The 22,997-nt window shown below is 46.3% G+C and overlaps 1 protein-coding gene across 2 annotated transcripts in view; it reads left to right on the forward strand.

Moving 5' to 3' along the window:
• The first annotated feature begins 8,101 nt into the window (after positions 1–8,101).
• INPP5F (inositol polyphosphate-5-phosphatase F) overlaps positions 8,102–22,997 on the forward strand; it is a 1,146,251-nt gene continuing 1,131,355 nt past the window's right edge. The window contains exons 1-2 of one of the 2 annotated variants that reach the window (XM_078643924.1): positions 8,102–8,406; positions 12,147–12,336. In XM_078643924.1, the coding sequence (XP_078500050.1) occupies positions 12,240–12,336 (97 nt within the window). In that variant the 5' untranslated portion in view covers positions 8,102–8,406; positions 12,147–12,239. Of the gene's footprint in view, positions 8,407–8,506; positions 8,548–12,146; positions 12,337–22,997 lie in introns of those variants that run through there. The other variant, XM_078643926.1, reaches the window with a different exon arrangement.

A 22,997-nucleotide genomic window follows, 5' to 3' on the forward strand; every position in this document is an offset into this window, starting at 1 on the left:
CTGGAATCTGTGGTGTGGTCGTGGCGGAGATGTTGTTGGTGCCGCTGAATTTGCAGGAGTAGCAAGAGAAAGGTCCATGGGTGCGTCCAGGAGCGGCTTGGACGCAGATGGGGGCGCGACCGGGGTTGAGGGCTAGGAGGGTGGTGGCATCGTAGGTAATGCGGGGGGGCTGGGCAGCGCGAGAAGCAGGGGGTCTGGCGCTGGGCGCGGTCCAGGCGCGGACGGGCGTAGACGGGCTTACCTTTGGCGCACCTTCGGCGCGGGTTGGGCGCGGACGCTGCGCGTGAACGCTGCGCGCGGGAACTACTGTCATATATGGATGGTGGAGGGGGAGGGGCGAGGGCGGCTCAGCTGGGAGGCGTGGCGGGCTCAGGGGAACACAACAACAGCACTAACAAAATGGAGGGGAGGTCAGAGCAGGGCGCCGGGGGAAATCACATACAACAATGCAATTCAAGCAATCTAAGCGCTGTGGGATAATAGCGCTATGAAATAACGAAGCTTACAAACAATTCGAGCTATGCAAATAATACAGCTTGGTTACAAAGCGCTATGCAGATAACTCTAATACAACTTGGTTACAAAGCGCTATGCAGATAACTCTAATATAACTTGGTTACAAAGCGCTATGCAGATAACTCTATTTGGTTCCAATGCAGCAATACAATACCACGCTGTGAGGAGCAGCGAGGGGAGCGATCACTCAAGGCTGGAGCAGCGAGTGAATAGCGGGTCCGTCCGCCATCTTGGGTAGGGGTGAGGTCTCTGAGCACTCCGGGCGCCATATTGATTAGGTCGAGGGACGCTGGAGGCGGACTTCCGCACCCGGTGGGCTTATTAAGCCACCTGGTGCAGTCTTTGGCCAGAACTTTCGCCTACGCGCTTCAGCGCTGTTGTCTGACTATTTTCGCGCTCACTTATTTTAAAACATCCTTGCGCTGCTGGTCATCGCCTAGAGCTTCTAGAGCTCGTTTTTAATTGTCTTACTTGTCTTGTGTCGGCTCCGTAGGCCGGGGAACTATTTACAGGCTTACCTGCACTCAGCAACTGCTTCAACCCGTTCTTGGCGGGATAGAGTAAGTTTAGCGGGTCCGTCCGCCATCTTGGGTAGGGGTGAGGTCTCTGAGCACTCCGGGCGCCATATTGATTAGGTCGAGGGACGCTGGAGGCGGACTTCCGCACCCGGTGGGCTTATTAAGCCACCTGGTGCAGTCTTTGGCCAGAACTTTCGCCTACGCGCTTCAGCGCTGTTGTCTGACTATTTTCGCGCTCACTTATTTTAAAACATCCTTGCGCTGCTGGTCATCGCCTAGAGCTTCTAGAGCTCGTTTTTAATTGTCTTACTTGTCTTGTGTCGGCTCCGTAGGCCGGGGAACTATTTACAGGCTTACCTGCACTCAGCAACTGCTTCAACCCGTTCTTGGCGGGATAGAGTAAGTTTAGCGGGTCCGTCCGCCATCTTGGGTAGGGGTGAGGTCTCTGAGCACTCCGGGCGCCATATTGATTAGGTCGAGGGACGCTGGAGGCGGACTTCCGCACCCGGGCGGCTTATTAAGCCACCTGGTGCAGTCTTTGGCCAGAACTTTCGCCTACGCGCTTCAGCGCTGTTGTCTGACTATTTTCGCGCTCACTTATTTTAAAACATCCTTGCGCTGCTGGTCATCGCCTAGAGCTTCTAGAGCTCGTTTTTAATTGTCTTACTTGTCTTGTGTCGGCTCCGTAGGCCGGGGAACTATTTACAGGCTTACCTGCACTCAGCAACTGCTTCAACCCGTTCTTGGCGGGATAGAGTAAGTTTAGCGGGTCCGTCCGCCATCTTGGGTAGGGGTGAGGTCTCTGAGCACTCCGGGCGCCATATTGATTAGGTCGAGGGACGCTGGAGGCGGACTTCCGCACCCGGTGGGCTTATTAAGCCACCTGGTGCAGTCTTTGGCCAGAACTTTCGCCTACGCGCTTCAGCGCTGTTGTCTGACTATTTTCGCGCTCACTTATTTTAAAACATCCTTGCGCTGCTGGTCATCGCCTAGAGCTTCTAGAGCTCGTTTTTAATTGTCTTACTTGTCTTGTGTCGGCTCCGTAGGCCGGGGAACTATTTACAGGCTTACCTGCACTCAGCAACTGCTTCAACCCGTTCTTGGCGGGATAGAGTAAGTTTAGCGGGTCCGTCCGCCATCTTGGGTAGGGGTGAGGTCTCTGAGCACTCCGGGCGCCATATTGATTAGGTCGAGGGACGCTGGAGGCGGACTTCCGCTCGGTCCAATACCATAAAGGCATGAGGGACCAAGCGCGCAGCGGTTACGCGCAGCGGGCGCGCCGTAGGGGCGCCGGAGGTGCGCCAGAGGTAAGCCCGTTTGCGCCCGTTCGCGCTTCGGAAGCGCTACGGGCTGTATCCTCTGATCCCCCACTGTCCCATCGTTTGGTGTACTCTCGGGCTGCTTTATTGGACTTAGGACCTGCTCTGGTGCCCCCCACTCGGAGGGCTAATGCTCTCGGCCCATTACGATCTCTGTCTTGCGGACTCCTTAATGTCAGGTCGCTCTGCAAGCATTATACCGAGATTGCCTTCCTGATCGATTCCTCAGGACTGGACATCCTGTTCTTAACGGAAACGTGGACTCGGGAGGACTGTCTGGTCGAATTAGGACTGGCCTGCCCCCTAGGCTTTAAAATCATTCACACCCCACGCCCAAAGAACAGAGGTGGTGGAATCGGTATCATCTATAGAGAGTCGCTGGGCCTCTTCCAGCTTAAAATTAGTGAGGTTTCGGGCTTCGAGCTGATGGGATTTTCCATCAAAGACCGGGAAAGAACACAGTTCGCGGGGGTGCTATGTTATCGCCCGCCGGGCTCTGCCCCCTTTCTATCAGACTTTCTTGATCTAGTATATGATCTCTCTAACTCTCACGCTAAGCTGCTGGTTCTGGGGGACTTTAATCTTTGGCAGGGTGGACCTCTGGATGGGGCGTTTTCGACACTTTGTCAAACTCTTGGCAACATTCAGTTGCAGCAACTGGTTGATGCTGCGACACATAGAGGAGGGCACATCTTGGACCTGGTATTCGCTGACGCTCAAGCAGTAGCGGTAAACGATATCTTAAGCCAGTGCTGGACAGACCACGCACTGGTGGCCTTTTCCCTTGATTTAGGGACCCACCCTGCGGAAGCTGCGGGGGTAGGAGGCTCGAAACTGGGTAGACCCTGGTCTCGTCTCTCCAAGTCATCCTCACTACCTGCACTACTATCAGCTAACTTCTGTCTGAGCAACTCGGTGGAGGAAAGCTATCTTTCCTTATGTCAGTCTATCACCGAATCGTTGGATAGGCTGGCTCCTCTTCGTCAGTCTCGAGGGAGAGTGAACCGGGCTTGCCCCTGGTATACGGAAGAGCTACGACTGCTTAAACTGGGTTGTAGACGTGCTGAGCGGGCGTGGAGGAAGCAGTATCTGCCATCGGCAAAGGCCTCGTTTAGGGCTGCTCTGCTGGGGTACAAGGCGCAGATCAAGTTGGCCAAGGCGGCCTTTTTGGAATCCATCTTGAATAAGGCGCCTAATAAATCGCAAGCCCTGTTCAAAATCGTCAGGGACTTGTCTCATCCAGCTTGTGTGGCCAACGCGGTCGTGGCGTCGCAAACCCTGTGCGATGCGCTGGCGGGTGCCTTTGAGGAGAAGACTGCCAAGATTTTAGAGGGCTTAAAAAACCCTCTGCCAGCAGCCCTCGGTCTGGGAGCTCCGGTTAGCTCGATCAGTCGACCCCGGTCAGGCGGGTCTTGTCATGACCCGGGAGCTCCGATCGGGTCACCCAGTCGACCCCAGCCGAATGATGCAGGCCTTCTACAGGCTACGCTTGGAGTGGGAGCTCCGGGTGATTCCTCCAGTCGACCCCAGGTGGATACACCTGGTCCCACTCTGGGAGCTCCGGTCGGAACACCCAGTCGACCCCACTCGAGTGACCTTGGTCTTTGCTTGGGTGCTCCGGATATTTTATCCAGTCGACCCCAACTAAGACAGTTCCCCCGTCCCTCCTATGAGGAATTCTGTAATTTGGCACAAACGGTTGCTTCGGGCTCTCCGCTTGACCCATTACCTCCCAAATTTTGGAAGGTCTTCCATGCAGAACTCTTTCCGCCGTTGCACGCCATCTGCCTCCAGTCCTTGGAGTCGGCTTGGGTTCCTGATTGCTGGAAGTTAGCAGTGGTATCTCCACTGCTCAAGAAGCCAACGTTAGACCCTGCCTGTTTGTCCAACTACAGGCCTATCTCTTTGCTCCCATTTCCTATCAAGATCATGGAAAAATGGGTGACCCGCTCGCTCTCTGGTTTTCTTGAGAACATCGGTTGGTTTGACGAGGCACAGTTTGGCTTCCGCCCCGGGCATGGGACGGAGTCAGCACTGGTTACCGTATTGGACAACCTCCGGACGCGTGTCGACAGTGGACGGGCAGCCTTTTTAGTGCTGCTCGACATGTCGGCCGCGTTCGATACGGTCTGCCATCAAACCCTCATCAGAAGACTGGAGGAGTGCGGAGTCACAGGGAGCGCAAGAGATTGGTTGGTTTCTTATCTGGGTAGCCGGCAACAGCTGGTCTCGCTTCCTCCTTTCCGCTCTGAGCCACGGAAAGTGGGACAGGGGGTTCCACAGGGCTCGGCCATCAGCCCGATACTTTTCAACCTGTATCTTCGCCCCCTAGTCCAGCTTATTAAATCTTTTGGTGTCTCGGCTTTTAATTACGCTGATGACACCCAGCTGGTCTTTTCTCTGGAAGGTAATAACGCGGTCTCACTGGAAACTTTCCATCGCTGTATGGCAGCTACAGCGGATTGGCTTCGAGCCAATTCCCTCCAATTTAATAGCTCTAAGACGGAGGTGCTCCACTGCTCCAGTGATCGAATTCCGCTGGCTCTTCCAGAGAACTTCTGGCCCACTGCTTTCCCGGAACCAGTAGCGGCGGCGGAATCAGCCCGCAACTTGGGGGTTATTTTCGGCCCGAATCTACAGCTTGATCTGCATGTAAACAAAACTATCGCCACGTGCATGATGCTGTTACGCATGTTGCGTAAAGTTCTGCCCCTTCTCCCCGCCCAGGCCAGGCCAGAGGTAGTTCGCAGTACTATTTTAAGTCGCTTAGACTACTGCAATGCGCTGCTTCTGGAGGCCCCAAAAAATCTGGTGGGGAAGCTACAACGGGTGCAGAACATGGCTGCCAAGCTGGCTCTTTCGCGGGCTAGATCTAGCTCTTCCACTCTGGCCCTAAGAGATCTGCATTGGCTTCCGGTGCATCTGCGAGTGATGTATAAGGCCGCGTGTTTGGTGTTTAAGGCCGTACACCAACAGGGCCCAAGACCACTTCGCGACATGTTTGCTTGGTATGCTGCCTCGCGGCCTCTCCGCTCATCCTCAGCCAGCTTGTTGGTGGTCCCGAGGTTCCAGAGAGTCAGGATGGGTGGCCGCTCATTCAGTGTTGCGGCGGCCAGACTCTGGAACTCCCTTCCTCTCTCTCTGAGAAGCCACAAGGACTACCTACCATTTAGGAAAGCGCTGAAAACGTATTTGTTCCCGAAAATTGTCTGAGCAGTGAGTTGTGTGCCTGCTGAAGTTCAAAGCGCCAGGATGCCCTCTGGGTGATAGGTTGCGCTTTATAAGTACACAAAATAAATAAATAAAATAATAAATTAAAGCGGAGTGCAATTGGGTTGTATTGAAGGCAGTGCGAGTTTCTCTCAGTGGAGCAGTATGGAGTTCAGTGGGGGAGAGGATGTGGCACTATGGTCAGGGCTGCCGAATTTGGAACTAGGGAACCAGGTTCAGCCTACATGAGCAGTCCCCCAGACCACCCTACTGAGGGAGCACATTCACATGAAGGACCTTAGAAGGCCCCGCAAGACCTTAGAAGCCCTGATGTCATAGCACCAAGAGGTGGACCCTAGCTGTGGCAAGTGTGGGTTAACCTTGAAGGCCTGTCCACCTCAACCCCCAATTGAAGCTCACCTCCAATCTTTTGGGCAGGTCTACGAAGCAGCATGCCCTAGAGCAACAGTGACTCTGTCACTGAGGTCACAGAACCCTTGAGCAAGGAGGCTCTAGGGCGGTGCAACCTGTGAGATCGCACTGAGAGCCGACTTCAGGGGGGGCATCATGTTTGCAAGTATATTATGTTTTTAAAAGCACTTGCTGTCTCCTTCCTAGCCTCCAGCAATTTTTGGCAACAATAAAAATGTCATGATAACTGGTGATTAATGTTCTTCCTTGAGAGAGATGTTGTTTTGTCAAGTGGAAGTTTTGACTCCTGGAAAGGTAGCACAGAATGTTAATGTGCCTGCTGCAAAGAACATGTACCATGCAGGTCACAAAGTGCACTTAATATAAATCAGTCAGTGGGTTACTGCTTTTGTCAGTGAGATCCTTTTGTTACTTGCAGTTTATAAGTCAAAATCCTAACATAGAACAGTGAGCTATTAACTGTCATTTTAGAGCTGCATGCAAACTGCAAGGTATAAATGAGAGCATTACGTTTTTTTCCCTAGTCTTTGATTATCCTAATGTTGCAAAAAGGGTTCATTTGGATAGAAATCAATTCTGGTTATTAAAGAGAACCCCCAACCATGGTATTATGCTCTAAATTCAGAGTTTGTGTTTCTCCAGAACAATCAATATTAAACTATATTACCTACTAGTACGATTGACATGTGACTCCTACACTTTGTAGTCATTTGTCTTATGTAACATTTCCTATACAGTTATTTACACACATATGATTGATTGTCTCTGTGTAATGTGTGTTATATAAAAATTCTCTGACATCCTACACTGGTATCAGTGGCGCTGTAATTCAAATTAAATGCACCCGAGCCAGACTGTGGTTATGTAGACTTGAGGGGCCCTGTTAAAGGGTGGTAGTGAGGGAATCTGTGGCAGAGGGAGTCACTAGGGGCAAAGGGAATCACGGGTGCACCAACAAACATTGTCACACAGGGTCCACCAGCGCTAAAGCCGGCCTCTTCCACTTCCTACAGTTCTAACACCAAATAAAAAAAAATAATTTGAAAACCCCTTGAATCTGCAGCATACCTCTAGGTCAATGTATGCTTTAGCAGTGGGCTCTGTAGTTCTAAGTCTTTTTCTATGTTTCTACCATCTTTATTTGTTTGCACATGTGTCTTGTAATTGTGTATTATATGTGTTGTGTTTTTGCGCTTAACATAATTCTGGCGAGTAAAGAGCCCACACACAAAAAAGATTGTCCTATGGCTCTTAGCATGTGTGTGAGGGATACTGGTGAGAGGTTTTACGTTAAAACAAATTACTAAGTATTAATGTCATCCTAAGGTGGCACAATTATGGCACAGAAAGATAAGGGAGCTTTTTAAAATTTGAGATTATATCCATGATGTGAGAGGTTTTCACTTGTGTAATTTTATATTTTGAATGATCTGGTCCCTCATTACCTCAACAGGATCTCTCCCGTTTATGAGACAGAACTGGTATTTTTAGCACTCATCTGGAAACAATCAGTTAACAGGGAGTAAAAAATATCCATCTTTGTGAGACCTGCACCTTGCTTTCCATCCAATGCGAAAAATGTAATCCATTTAATACAGTTTTAAAATATATGGATATTTATCTTTGTGTCCATGTTATTGATATCCACGTTCTCTTCAGTGAGGCCAAATAAGATCAAAAGTCCTGTGATGTCACTTCTTGTGATGTTACATGCAAATTAGAGGGGCCTCACATCTTACCTTTCGCCTGGGGCCCAAGAGGTTTTAGGACCTGCCCTGTCCCATACCCCAGTTTTTCATCCCACTTGCGTTAAAGCTTACCCTACCGTTAGGAGCGGTCCCTAAGCTAAATCAATGTGACCAACATTAGTGACCCGGTGTTATTTAGAATAAAGCATAACATTTACACATGCAATACCCCCAAAACTTTCGGGAACGCTACTGTACCTCAGAAACTCGACAAAGTGTTTCGACTCGAGGCAGGGCTCAGACAGCACCCGGCCCCTTCTCTGACATTCAAAAGTTCACCGGTATGCAGCGTTGCGTGACGTCACTGGCAGTGTGGGCCGGGCTTCGGCTTTCTGACAGCCGGTTGTTGTGGTGCTGACGTAGGGAGTCACGTGGGAGCAAAGGACAGAGCAGGACCAGAGCGAGCAGGAAGCAGCTTACTGCTTCTGTGAGGAGCAGTGGGAAGGGCGATCGTTCTCGGGAGCCGGCGGACAAGGGGAGTCTGCGCGTGAACTAGAGCGCGAGCCCCGACAGACGGGAAGCGTAAGGAGCAGTAACAGGAGAACTGCGCCGCGCGCCCATGCACTAGCTGTGGAGCTAGCTGCAGACCGAGGTGCCCGAACCAGCAACATACATCAGGACAACCCCTTGTCTCGGGAGCAGCCTGTGCGCCATCACGAAAAGGTAGGAGCTGTGGACCGAGGTGCGCGAGCCAGTAACGGACAACGCGAAGCGAGGTGCGCGCGCCCTGGGGCAGGTGATATAGTGTGTCTGGAATGTCTCGCGCTTAGTGAAGGCGGGGTGTCCACCAGGAAGCCACTGCCTGTAGGGCCTTCTTGTTCCTCGTTGTACCTATAATTTTCACCATTCCATGTGTTCGTTCTTGTCGGGGTTTTTATCATCACCTGCTCTTCGGGGTGGTCCACATTCAGAACGCCAATTCCAGTCAATTCCACTCTCGGTCCTAGACTCCAGCAGTGGTCCCTCGTCAGATCTCACCTTACAACTGTGTCCCTCATTTCCCAGAAGCCTTAATTTCTCGGACATTCGCTCTTCAGTTCCTTTCGCTTCTCATAGCTGCTACCAATGCACAGTATAGGGCAGCAAATTGTCCAGGGGCATTTGATAAGGCTTGGCACTTCCCGGCCCACAAGAGCTTGTACAGAATAGAGACCATTTCAGGAAACCAATATCCCCTTTCTCTTCCACGTTTGTTTAATTATTGCCCTTTCTCTTCCACGTTTGTTTAATTATTGCACTAACACAGATGTTTCATGTTCAACGACATTTGTAAACAAGTAAGCTTGAGAGTTGCTTTCATAACTTCTAATGCGAATAGAACCATGTTACATTCCATCACAAAGCAGTCTAAGCACAAATCTCTACTTCTATGCAGTATACATCGCAGCAGGAAATGCTTAGAGCACGCCCTATCTCTTGAACAGTACTTCGTCCTTACAACAAACAGCTAAGCACCACACCACGAACCACTTCATCTGCCAATGTCTACAGCACCTCTCTCTTCCCTTGTGCTTTTCAATGCACAAAGCTCTTCTGAACTCGCAGAAAGGCCATGCCAAGGGCTTTCATTCCATATGTGCTTATCCATGATCCCGTCACAGGTTGACACTGTTCCCTATACTAAGGTCTCTCCTTGTCCCATTGACATCTGGTTCATTTTCAAATTGGTTGTGGTGTAAAATCCTAACTGCACCAAATGTGGGTAAGCAAGTTAGTTATTCTTATGCAGGGCGGCTATGGGGGTTCACTCCCAAGATGTATTGGGGGGAAAAGGGAGATTTTGTAGCACAGTTGCTTGTGGAAGTTGAAAGTTACTAAAGTCCTGTGTTACCTTTTTGACATTTTTATTAAATAGTTTGTCCCTAACTGACAGCTTTAGACTTTCTGAAAATAGTAATGTACACAAATGTCAGTTTTCATTTTTTGATAGATACTGTAATTTTATTCTGAGCTAGATTGTTCTTTTCTACCAGTCCTTACAATTAATGCTGACCCACATGGGACGATACGGTCTTGATTGTCGTGAATTTATTGGTTGTCAGATTCCTCCACCAGCTATCAGGTGCTGCCATTATATTGGGTACTTCCATCATATGTCTTAGCGCAGGGAGGCCTCATGGTAGCCATGCGCTTTACAAGTGCCTTTTTCATTTCATTTCATTTCTTATGTCTGGGATCGCCATTACATGCTGTGCTCAGGTCGCTTTCAGTTGTCAACGATCATTCCTATTACTTGCAAACGTTTATCATAATATATTAGGTCCCCTTCAGGTGCAAGAGTAAACCATCGACTTTTATCAACTGCACAAAACAACCTATGGGCAAGCTTTCCTTCAGACACATGCAGTGGGAAAAGTACGCAAAGTCTCGGACACAGGCATGTACTTTGTTGTCCCTAACTAAAAGGTTGTTTACCATTTCCGGTAACATTCAGCAGTCCCTGCCCAGATTTCACATGACCTACTGTATTCCGTTAGCAGCTTCTGCCCATATTCCACTCAGTCTGCTGTAACGCTTCAAGGATCCCCGACCAGATCCAGCACTTCCCCATCATCTTCCAGGCATTCCTGCCCAGAGCTCCCCCTGTTACCTCTATCCAAAGCGTGCTTCCAGCAACTATACGTTCATTAGTTTATGCTCAGAGCATTCCAACTATTAAGTAGCAATCCCCTGCTACAGTCCCTTATTCATTTTTGTACCCCTCAAGTTCTTTGCCACGGGCGTCACATCTAAACGATGTACCTCCTTAACATATATGAACCAGAGAGATTTCGATACCCAGACCATCCCCCACCTTCAAACTACCAGACAGCTCATTTGAACATTCTTAGTTGTTTCATTTTCTACTCACCAAAGCATTCTGGATTTAGACTACAAAATAGGATACATTCAGCTTACCTAGTTTTGCTCATCACCTACTACACTATCAGCTAACTAACCGCCCACCCTAATATACTGCACACAGTGTTTCTTGGCATCAGTTATTTCCTTACCACTCGCACACATACATAATGTGTGCCTGTACCCAACCTCTTCCCCCTCAGTTTATCCCACTTCCACCCACTTTTGCAATATATGTAAGGCTTTGGGGTTCTTGTCTGGAACTTTGCTATGACCTACCTTCTAGTGAAATTACATCTTTGTCTTTTTTGAGTCTTCCTTTGTCTCTGCTCTCTTCCTTTTTCCATCAAGGATTTTAACCTGATGTTGGTTATACTTCCTCCTAGGCTCACATCCATCTCTCCCTCTATTTCGCTGCCTTTTGGTCTCGCTCAAATATTTCCCTTTGACTCACTTTCTCTTGAGATTACTTCACTCTGCCTCTTTGGCTCAGTTCCTCTTAAACGAACATCCGTCTTTACCTTTGACTCAATTTTCCTTGGATTCAACTCGGTCTGTCCATTCAGCATAGTTTCTTTTGGGCTTAACCCAGTCTCTATTTGACTCATTTCCTTTTTTCCTTTCAACAACTTGTCCTTTGGCTTGCTTTCTTTAGTTCTCTTCTAAGGTTTTTCCTTTTATTCACTCACTCTTGGGGTTCCCCATAATCTGTCGCCGTGACTCAGTTCATAATGAGCACTCCACAGTCCTCTCTTTGGCTTTATTCCCCTTAAGGCTACATGAATATCCCTCCTTTAGCTTCTATCATTTAGGCCCATGGTACTCACAAACATTTTGCTAGGGGCCAAAAAGTTAATCTGTGCTGTGACCGAGGGCCTCATTGATGCCAACATAGTGGCAGTCGAGGCATGGGAGGTATAAAGTGGGCGTAGGGGAAGCTAAGCATATATAATGTACATCTAGTGGTATAATTACACCTGGGATCAATCCCAGCTTGTGCACTTGACCAAACAGTGTGATCCATGACTATTGTTTTATTTCACTTTGCCTATTGGCATTGTTGTCGGGTGTGGCGGGGGGGGGGGGGGGGGGTGTAGAGGCATGAATGTTTCTAAATTCATGTTTGAAAACTGTCACAAAAAAATGCAATGTACTTTTATAATTGTATGTACTAAGGTGAAATGCTTCTGCAGGTTTGTGAAATATGATTTTTTGAATTTTTAAGGGACTTCTCATATTTTTACACGTTTGTTTCAAGATGTCTTTAACAATTAAAGTGCTCTTAAAGATAAGTGGTGCCGAACAGCTTGTGTGCTTCTATTTTGTTATTTCAGTTTGAATGTACATAAATGCTTACCATTTATTAATATATGTATGAGTATTAGTGCTTTGTAAAGTAAACAACAGCCTAGTGCTGCTGTTCAACCAGGGGCCGCATCTAAGGATCGGGAGGGCCGAATGCGTCTCTCGGGCTGTACTTTGAGTATCATTGTTCTAGGGCCTAGATCCTCTTACTTAATTTTCTTCGGATTACATTAAGTCTGTGCTTTGTTTACACTTAGGATTTCGGTGCTGCTCTGGGCTCCGTCAACTGATGACTTGACTGCCTTCTCCGCTCACCATTTTCTACCCACTCAAAACTTGCATTTTGGACCATGGAGCTTTTTCAAGCTAAGGATCACTACATCCTGCAACATGGGGACCGGGCACTCTGGTGCAGCCGTAGTAATGGGACCTTTGAGGCCAGACCTGGTGAGTACCACAGGCTAGACTGATGTATGCTTACATATGAGAGAGGGTATGTACTATGTGCTGTGACAGCCTTCAATGTTATCATTTTTGTAAGCAATGTTTATATAGTGTAGGGATATCTAGCTTGTTCAACGAGGGTTGGATCCAGTCTAGTATGTCAGAATAATCATTGATCAAGTAAATTAGTTTAATTAAGATTCATTGTTTTTATATTTATTGTATCTGGAGCTCATGAAAATCTGTAATGAATTTGGCTTTCCTTGACTTACGTTGGTCACCCCTGACATAGTGCACACCTTGCCCAGAGGATCGGTGAAGTATGTTACTGAGAACCATGAATATACGCTTAGTTTTGTGAGTTAAAGATGCATGTATGAATACAGGCTAAAGCATACACACATATATTGTGTGTGTTTGCGAAGGAATTGACGGCAAGAGAAGGCCAGTTGGTTGATGAGAGATGTGGAAGGGATGTCAGTTGTGACCTTGTTTTCTGTTTCTTTGGTTGGGAGACTTTGTAGTTTCATCCCTTTTGTGATGTGGGAATGGCCATGCAGGAAGCGTTTCGGAGTCTAATAGTGTAGTTTACTGGCGAGTATGGCCTGGTTGGTGGTGTAGAGTGATTTGAAGTTGATATACACAGGGAGGTTGAATTAGTGAAAAGCATGCAGGGTGGGGTGATGTGGATGTACTTTTGCTGTCAAGTAGTGAAGAGTGCAGTGGTCTTTCAGAGTGTTAAAGATAGATTTTGGGAGATCATTATAGAAGCTTCTTGATGTGCCAGAGAATGACAGCTTCCACTCTAGGGTGCAAAATGTGGGTTGGGAAGACGTGTTTGATTCTGAGCAGATCTGGCTGGTCACAAGCTTTAATCCTATAATGTTTTCTGACTGAAAGGCAGAAGACTACCACAGACTTTGTATTCTCGGAGTGAATGACCAGGAATGCTCTAATAGGATTTGCTGACATTTCACCGTAGGACAAATACCAACACACTTTCGACACTGGGTTCCCCCCTGCCATTTGTTTCCCTTCCTTCCCTGCCCCCAGCCATTTCCACAACTACACCTCTGTTTAATTAACCCCTTTGCTGCTAGGCCTTTTCCCCCACTGTGCTAAGCCTTTTTTTTGGCTATTTGGGGGGGGAATGTTAGGGGACCCATGCAAGCCATACCTCTCTGGACTCCCCCGGGTGTCTAGTTTTCAGAAATGTGTGGGTTTGGTAGGTTTCTCTATATGGCCGCCGAACCCGGGGCCAAAAACTCTTGGGACCCCCTTGCAAAACCAGGTTGTTTTGTGATAGGAAATTTTGATGTCGCCTCAGTAGGTTTTGGGCCCTTGCCTGTCGCGGGTACTTGACCGACCCACGTGAGTGAGGTATCATTTTTATCGGGAGACCTGGGGGAACGCTGGGTTAGAGGAAATTTGTGGATCCGCGTAGATTCCAGAACTTTCCCACACAGAAATTTGAGAAGAAACTGATATTTCAGCTAAATTTGAGGTTTGCAGGGGATTCTGTGTAGGAAAACATTGGGGGACCCACGCAGGCCATATCTCGCTGGACTACCCCGGATGTCTAGTTTTCAGAAATGTGTGGGTTTGGTAGGTTTCTTTAGATGCCCGCCAAGCCCGGGGCCAAAAACTCATGGGACCTCCCTTGCAAAACCAGGTTGTTTTGTGACAGGTAATTTTGATGTCACCTCAATAGGTTTTGGGCCCTTGCCTGTCGCAAGCACTAGGCCTATCCACACTAGTGAGGTATCATTTTTCTCGGAAGACTTTGGGGAACGCGGGGTTGGAAAAATGTTGTGGACACACGCAGATTCCAGAACTTTCCACCACAGAAATGTGAGGAAAATGTGTTTTTTTTTTTTACACATTTTTAGGTTTGCAAGGGATTCTGGGTAACAGAACCTGATGAGAGCCAGTCAAGACACCCCATCCTGGATTCCCCTGGGTGTCTAGTTCTTAAAAAATATACAGGTTTGCTGGGTTTCCCTATGTGCCGGCTGCGCTAGGGCCCCAAATCCACAGGTAGGTATATTGCTAAAAACAAATCTGTGCCTGTCGACTTTCTGCCACCCTGGTGGGGGATATTGGGGAGGTGGGGTTGCCCCAATATGCCCCCAAGGGGGGCAGAAACCCTGTGGCTATTTTTGGGGGGGCATTGGTATGCCCATTCTGGGCAGCCCCCACGCATAAAAAAGCCAGCGTATTCGTTGGCGTCTAGTGGGCTTTTTGCCTCTTGGGGTGGGCAGATTGGGGGCTACTGTTCCATCTTCCTCCCAGGGGGGGCAGAAAGGCTGTAATTGTCGCGGGTGGGGGCACTGGCATGCCTGTTTTGTGCAGCCCCCACCCTAATTAAAATGTGCCCCCCCAAAAAAATCCCTGGCATCTAGTAGGCTTTTTGCCCCCGGGGGGGGGCAGATTGGGGGCTACTGCCCCATCAGCCCCCCAGGGGGGGCAGGAAGGCTGTAATTTTTGCGGGGGAGGAGGCGGGGGCATGGGCATGCCCATTTTGGGCAGCCCCCACCCTAATTCAAATTTGCCCCCAAAAAATCCCTGGGCTTTTTGCCCCCTCCCCTCCCTTCGACGGGGCAGATTGGGGGCTAATGCTCCCATCTGCCCCAATCAAATCTATTTGGGGGAGCAAAAGCCCTTGCCCAAGGGGCCACTCCCCCCTCCTGATGTCTAGTGGGTGGATCCCTGCTTGGAGATCGCCCTCCAATGATACCTCTCCCGTCTTTCTACGTACCCGGGGGGGCTGAGATAGCCCCCCTGAGCACTGAGAAAGTGAAACTGAAATGAAATGAGCCTAAAGGCAGTGACGTCAGCGCGACGTGCACGCTGATCGTCATTGCACAGAAACCAGGGAGGGGGCCTCGGGAGCTGGGGAAGCTCTTCCCCAGCTTCCGAGGCTTTGAGAGAGAGAGAAGGAAATCCCTCTGCTGTCTGCAGCAGAGGGATTTCGTGCCCATGGCCTCATGACTGAATGGTTCCGTCATGAGCACAGGGGCACCGATGCTCATGACTGAACCATTCCGTCATGAGCATCGAAGCGGTTAATCCCGGCAGTGCTGGTGTCAATGTAAGTTGGCGTAATAAAAGCAGCACAAAGTCTGCATACCCTCTAAAAGCATGTTGTTTAGTGAGACTTTGATTTGTTATATGAACTGCCACTTTTGCTAACCAGGGAATCCCTTTTGGTAGGGCTTTGGAAATACTGTTGACATTCCACATTTTTTAATGTCCAAACATTCTCTTGGGTGCTGTATGTCAGAGACTAAAGACAACTTGAGATAAGGCTGTGCGTTTTTGCTTATTAGTTTAGGGTGATGACTTAAGCTGCCTGTGTGATTCAAAGCCCCAAAGAAAAGTTTGAAAATCTCCAGGACAAAAATGGGATCTTGAGAAGTTCTTGTTTGACGGGTTGTTGGGTTGACTTGGAAGAGTTCCATCTGTATATGGGAGAAACAAGATCATTTTGAATGATATTTTTGTAGGCGGATGGAATCATGAATGCCACTTAGAGATTAAGGAGGGCAAAGAGGATTGTTAGTCGTTTTCAGGCAGTGTTAATGACCGCAGAATTCCAGTTTCTCTACTGCAAAGGGACATTTGCCTGATTGGTAGACTTGTGGGGGGTGGGGTTGGGGTTGTGTTGGTTGATTCTAGCTTGAAGTTGTCGTGCTCCTGCTTTTTCATGGGACCTAACAGAGAAAAGAAGGGTGGTGTGTGCTGCACTTCACATGTTTGATTGTTTCAGAGATTTTAGACTGGTCGTCATACAGAGCGACTTGAACTGTGAGGCTGTCATATCGTAAATACTGTTGATTTTATCAACAAAGAATTGGCTTATGTTGGTCTTTCAGTGGAGTAGAGGCTGACAGGTGGTGGGAATTGGATTTATGCAGTCTTACATTGTGATGAATAAGGCTTTGCTCTCATTGTGACGTCAGTGATGGGTTTGATATAGTAATCACTTTTGCATTTGAGGATCTGCTTTTTAGGCTTTATTTGCAGTATTGAGAGCTGGGAGGTGCTTGGGGCAGTGTGAGAAGCACCTGAATATGTGAAGCTTATTAAGTGCCTAAAGGTGTTGAGATGTGCAAGTTACTTACCTTCGGTAACGTAATATCTGGTAGAGACATAGTCTAGCTGAGAGTTCCTTAACTTTGGAATTCTCCCCAGGCATCAGACTGGACCCGGAAACTTTTCAACAGCACCTCTGCACGCCGGGGGACGGTGCCGTACGGAACCAAAATGAAATCCTCACCGGATGTGACGTCAGCAGTGCCATATAAGTCCTCTTCATCGCAAGGACGTCAGTTTCTTCCGTGAAAACGTTTGCGCCAGAACGCAGAGCCACCTTAGAAAGTGGCTGGGGAAACAGTGTGCCCAAAATAGATCAAAATCTTTAAAACACTAATTGCAAATAAACAAGAAATGGTATGCTAATACCAGTCAAAGAGTTTAAGGTAAAAACCCCACATTAACATACGAAGCGAAGGCTACATATAACCCTGCAACATAAAGCATAACCAGCCTTGCAAAGGAAAACACCTCCCACTCTACAGATCACTCACCAATGGAAGTAATAGTTATGATAATACCAAGACTAGACTCATGAGACAACAACAAGCTTTTTTGTTGAACCACCATTATGTGAGATAGTGACCACTGGTGTATAAACCAGTATTAAAACAGGGTATAATCCTTGTCTCATGTTTTTCTCAGAGTGGGGAGGATGAGCAGGGTGTTAAGGAATCTGCGGCTGGACTGTGTCTCTACCAGATATTATGTTACCGAAGGTAAGTAACTTGCACATCTGATAAAAACATCTAGCTGCAGATTCCTGAACTTTTGAATTAAATACTACATCTATACCCCCCTGGAGGAGGGTCTGAAAACGAATCCCATGAAAGTTCTCAAAGAGAACCAGCCAGTCATAACTAACAACCAACCAAATATAAGTAGGAATAGCAGAACAAGGACTTGACCCTTAATTGAATCCCTAATCACTGTCACAGAACATATAAATATTAAACAACCCTACAGGTCCGAAAGAATTGGGCCTACAGGGAAAAGGGGTAAACCCTTAAACAACTATCTGACAGTTATCAGACATTATCCTCCATCCCCTAAGGGGAAGAGAACTCGTTGACCAAAAGGGCCAAGTGCAAGACAAAAGCCATGTAATCCTCATTCTTCACGACGACAAAGTAATATTAGAGAAAGAACTGTCCTGATAAAATCCAAAAAGAAGGGCTCTCAGAACTTATTCACATTGTACCAAGATGAATGAACATCAACGCGAAAACTGGAGACATAATCCGTACACCAAGAAGATGAACCTCCCTGGTATAAAGAATTTTGTTTGAACAAAACGACCACTCGCTGATTACATAATGCACTGTAAAGAAGTTAAAATGACACCAAACAGATTTGAATCTCGTATAGTTATTCATCAATAATGCCATATGTATAACATTTTGCCACAAATATGTATATATGGGCCTATATATATATGTGCCACCAGACACTCCAAGTGACCCGTCAACTCACAAAATTTCACAGGCCAATTTCTACTACCGGAACCCAAGGATCTGCAAAGCTTGCCCCCACATGACCTTCAGTGCAGTGGTTGGACAGTCTTAAGATGACTCTGAGTCGAGAAAATGCTCGAGGCACCATGGCAAGCGAGAAAAGAGAAACAACCATATCTCACAATAAAACCTCTTTCTGTTCTTCTTTTTTTTTTTTTTAAACATTGAAGACCAAACATGTGTTATACATATGCACGCAGCCATGTATTCTCTTTATACATATTAGCTAAACAGAACTGAGAAAATCGGTCCAAATCACACCTATTAGTGCAGTACCAAAAATATCATAAAGAAAATTAAAAACATTAAAAAGAACCAATACATAAAAACGAATCCTTGCCAGCAACAATCACATACTACCACACTTGTGATACAAAACAAAATTTGATTGCAAGTCTGACTATCTGTATGTATATATATATATATATATATATATATAACAACTATAGCTATATCTATATCATTTACACTTTTTCAAGAAGCAGTAGCCATGATTTCTCAAGGACTGTTATGTACAGGGAGAATTAGATTCATACCTCAAGAAGACAGGTAATATGTAACCGTCAGTCAGAATAACCTATGCTGAAAACATTGTAATAGAATAACAAGAAGAGCTTTCTATAAAGCCTAAAAACCTCCTACCATGTAATTCTTGACCGAAAACAGCCTTAACTGTTCCAAGCATTGCATATCGGACAACTTAAGACAGAAAGTTCACACTGCCATGTTCAAAAATTTAACAAATGAATTACCTGTACCCTCCCACAAAGGAGGAATCCGCTAACTCATGTATTCCAAAGAATACAACCACAAATTCTGAATTATTTACCAGCACAACTCTTCAAAAATTGAAGCACTCATATTAAATATGCTGTCCGCTCAAGAAGAGAAAATAAACTGCACTGATTCCCCTGGCTAAGAAAAACCAGTGGGGCGTGTAAATGTAACAAAACCCCAAAATGAGTATCTCAGAGGAAAAGAATGGCTATAGGCTCACAACAACAGCCCTTAAAAGAGCATATAATGGAGTCCTTGAAGGACTAAGCTGTATAGCTGAGTGATGCCCGCTGAAGATAGGGTACTCAGAGAAAACTATTTAATCGCAAACAAATAGACCATGTAAGTAGTACACCTAAAAAAGCTATACAATTGCAAACCAATACTCCACATAGAGTAAGACGTATACCCAAAAAAGGGTATGAGCTCTTGCGACTAAGCTCATCATAAGAGTAAAATGAAAGATCAAACCAGCTACGCAGCTGCAAAGACAATCTGGAGATTAAAATATTCAAATCCGGATTCAAACTCTCTCACAGTAAGAAAGAAGTAGTGCTTAATACTTCAAAACCACAAAGTGCAACAACAGCAGAAGCCGGATTTGAATCCTTAAACCTAAAGATCCACGACTGTGGCTCTATAAAAGAAAAGCAAAAGACCTTACTACAAATGACCAGCCATGAGGCGTTGTATAGCTGAATATGCAGGGCTGTCAAATAAAAAAAAGCCCCTCAAAGGTTATATCTTTCAAACTCTTCCGAAACGTATTGGGGAATTTAGCCTCGCGCAACCAAGCGTTTCTGCAAAGAGCAACAGACCGAACAATGGCTCTTCCAATAGAATCAATTGTGTCCATTGCCGACATAATATTAAACTTTGCCATTTCACTTCCATCTTGCGCAAGCTGAAAGAGTTCAGCCCTGACCCCCTTCAGGAAGGGAAGGAAGCAGATGGGTGATAAAGCCCCATAAAGCATAATAAGCCATGCCTAAGACACAAGAGGTGTCTAACGATCTCAAGACTGAACTAACCACAGCTAAGATATTCCGGCCACACAGATCCAACCACCTAGATGCGCTACCTGATGGAAGTAAAGGAGAAACTTCTGGATTCAGCATAGTCGTAGCAGTTTGTGCAACGAACCCCTAAGCAGTAGGGTGTCGAGAAAGAGAGACCGGGGCGTCCGGAGCAGGACGAAGGTGATGAGAAATGGTACGATCAACAGAGGCTCCGGTCACTGACCTGGTCCACGTTCCCAGAAGAATATCATACAGAGACTCTCCATTGGGTGGTAAGGGTTCAACACCTGTCATACCCTGATGAAACAGATAAGGGATCAGATAACAAAGTCACTGAAGCTGCACTTTCAAGACATCAGCAGCTCTCTTTATAACATCAGCAAAAGCTGCACTAGCCCACATCGCCATTTGTGGCAGAGAAAGCATATCAGAATTAGCAGATGGAAGTAGACTACCATCCCCACTCAGTGCACCCCAAGAGCCTTCCGTAAGAGGCTGAACAAAGCCAAATAAGTGCTCAACGTCATTGGGGTCTCCTGAGCCATATGAAGGAATTTTTTTTAATTTGTTGTGTGTTGGAAAATTGAATCTGACGTATCAGGTTTCATGTTTTTTAACATCATTTGTATATATTCTCCTTACTGAAATGTTCTGTGTTGAATCTATAAATTGTAACTGACCTCTTAGTTTCTGTTATTTCTGATTCGCGTATAATGTAAGGAATAGTGGGCTCTCATTTCTTGTACTGCTGCTACATTTGAATCTTTTTTTATCGTTACATTTGGCAGCACTGAAGCTCAAGTCTGCAATATTTTATGTTTGAAGTTTGCATTGAAATCGAAGATCTTGAAGTGTTAATGTACTTGTCAGAGGGAGGACCCCTAAGTTTAAAGTTCCTGTGTGTTAGCACAAACATCCACGCAATGAAAGGCATAATGATATCCCATATTAATAGGCAACCATAATAGTCACATGTTGGTACCAATGAGGAAAACCTGAAGTCACAGTTAAAGGAAGGCTAAGGACGAATATTACATTAAATTAAACACGTTTAAAAACGTAGGTTTAGACTGGTTAACTTCACTGTTCTTCTAGAACAAGGGGGCCCCTGAAATTAAATGGGGGCGGAGACTCAGGGTAATAGGGCAATCAAAATACAAAAAAAGTATCCGCCGAGTTGACTCAAAGGCGCTAATAAAGTCGCCAAGAATTAAATCTCCCTCCCAGCAAGCACTGGCCTAAGAGCAAAGATAGAACGTATTCATAGATTCATTTTAATCAGCATTTATTTGAAAATACAATTAGTAAATATTCATTGATGCTGTATAACAAAAAAGAAAAAGATACACATCCCAGTAGTAGTGTGGAGTAGTGTGGCTCACTGGTTAGAGGCGGCAGGCCCGAGAGCAGAAGTCGGCCCGGGACCAGGGTTCAATTCCCGTCGCGGCAGGGTCGTGGACCTTGGTCAGCGGACTCGATAATTCTGGCTTCGGTGCTTACTCTAATCAGGGATTCCACTCGGCAACTCTGGGCATTAGCTTGCCTAATCTCCACAACGGCCCCACCAATTCCGGGGATGCCTGGCTCCACCTTGGGGACTCCCAGCAAGGGACCATCCCACAAGGAAAGCCAGGACGGGTTCCCCAGAGTTATACAGCGCCAGGAAACCTATGGACGGGTAGCAGTGCGCTTTACAAGCTCAAAAACATTTACATTTACATCCCAACAAGTCAATCCTTCAACCATTCAAACACAACACATAACCCTCATACATTCAATCTCATTCGTCTTGATCCTATGGGTTCCTATCATAACCGCAAAGGTTAAAACTATTCTGAAAAAAGGGGAGAAGCCAAAGTAATAGTTAAGTCATAAATAACAATGAAGTTCCTACATGTGTATCAATTTGTCAAAAAGTTGACAAAAAATCAATTGTCAAGAACACATTTAGGGTTCATTTGATAAAGATTATAGGGTCCAGAAGTCTGACCCGAAATTAGGGCAATGTACAAACAAAAAACAATTTATACAAATATAAATATATGTGGTGACTCCTCGAGTTTTCTTCATGGCGGTGCCGACACGCGTTTCGGTGTATGACCTATTACAGGTCTCACCTTCCTCAGGGCGAATGTCTCCGTGGAGACAGATGTGGGGGGTACCTTTAGGACAAATAGAGATAGCACAGGATGGAAGGTCAAAGCACAGTATGATCTCGCCAACCTGAATCGCTCAAAACGATCAAGATACTGCAAATAGAGGACGCAAAGTGGCAACAGGGTCCACAAGATCAAACAACGGATGTATAACGTTCAGTGAAACAACACTGCAGGTAAAATCCAGAGGGCTGGTGGAGCCGGGTCACCTCTAAGGTGAAATCAAAGGATAATATAGACCACAAGAGCCGGATGGATGCCGGGGCGTAACTTCAGCAGGATGCGAGCGGCATCAAATACGGGCAGAAAGGAATGGCGTAGATAGCGCCGGAAAGGTTAGGCAAAGTCCTCCAGTCCTTGGGGCTCATTAGCTTCCAGTCGGATAAAAAAGTGTTCTGGCGGGAAACGAGCGTCTAGGTTCCTGGTACAGAATGCAGCAAGCTTGACTGTTCTGTCTATCTAGAATTTCCCAAAGTGACTTATGGGTGGATTAACTAATTCAATTTGAGCTTTCATCTGAGCTGCAGGAACCTTAAACAATTGTTACACATGAAAGTGAAAATCAAAGCATAGAATCCGAACCACTGTTAAGGGATAAAAAGGGCCCCTTTTGATAGCCTGTGTTGTATGATCATTAGCCTATGGTGTCACATTGCGTACTTGGATGAAGCCCTCAGTCCCAGAAGTTTTAGTCAAGTGGTGCATGGTATGCTAACTCTCAAAGTCAAATAGAGTAACCGTATATATTTACTATATTGAATCATGTACTGAGAATATTACAAATCTCTTCTGACAAAGTTCATTTAACATATGTATTGTTCAAATTTTTTCTTTGCATGTTCACAAAATTCATCTTCATTGTGTTCATTCTTCAAATGAATACAAACATCTTCTTCCACTAATACAGGGAAATACCGCCAAGCTTTGATACAAAATCTCTTTAACAGATACAAAGAAATACAACCAAGCTAACACATGTTTCGCGAAAAACATTTCCTTCTTCAGGGTTTTTAAAAAATGCATGAACAATTCTGTATGTTATATGTTCTTTCTTAAAGTGAATCGCTTCTAATGATAAGTACTCCTTGCGGGATGTTTTAAAA

This window comes from Lissotriton helveticus, chromosome 5_1 (assembly GCF_964261635.1).
Source record: "Lissotriton helveticus chromosome 5_1, aLisHel1.1, whole genome shotgun sequence".
Taxonomy (NCBI): Eukaryota; Metazoa; Chordata; class Amphibia; order Caudata; family Salamandridae; genus Lissotriton; species Lissotriton helveticus.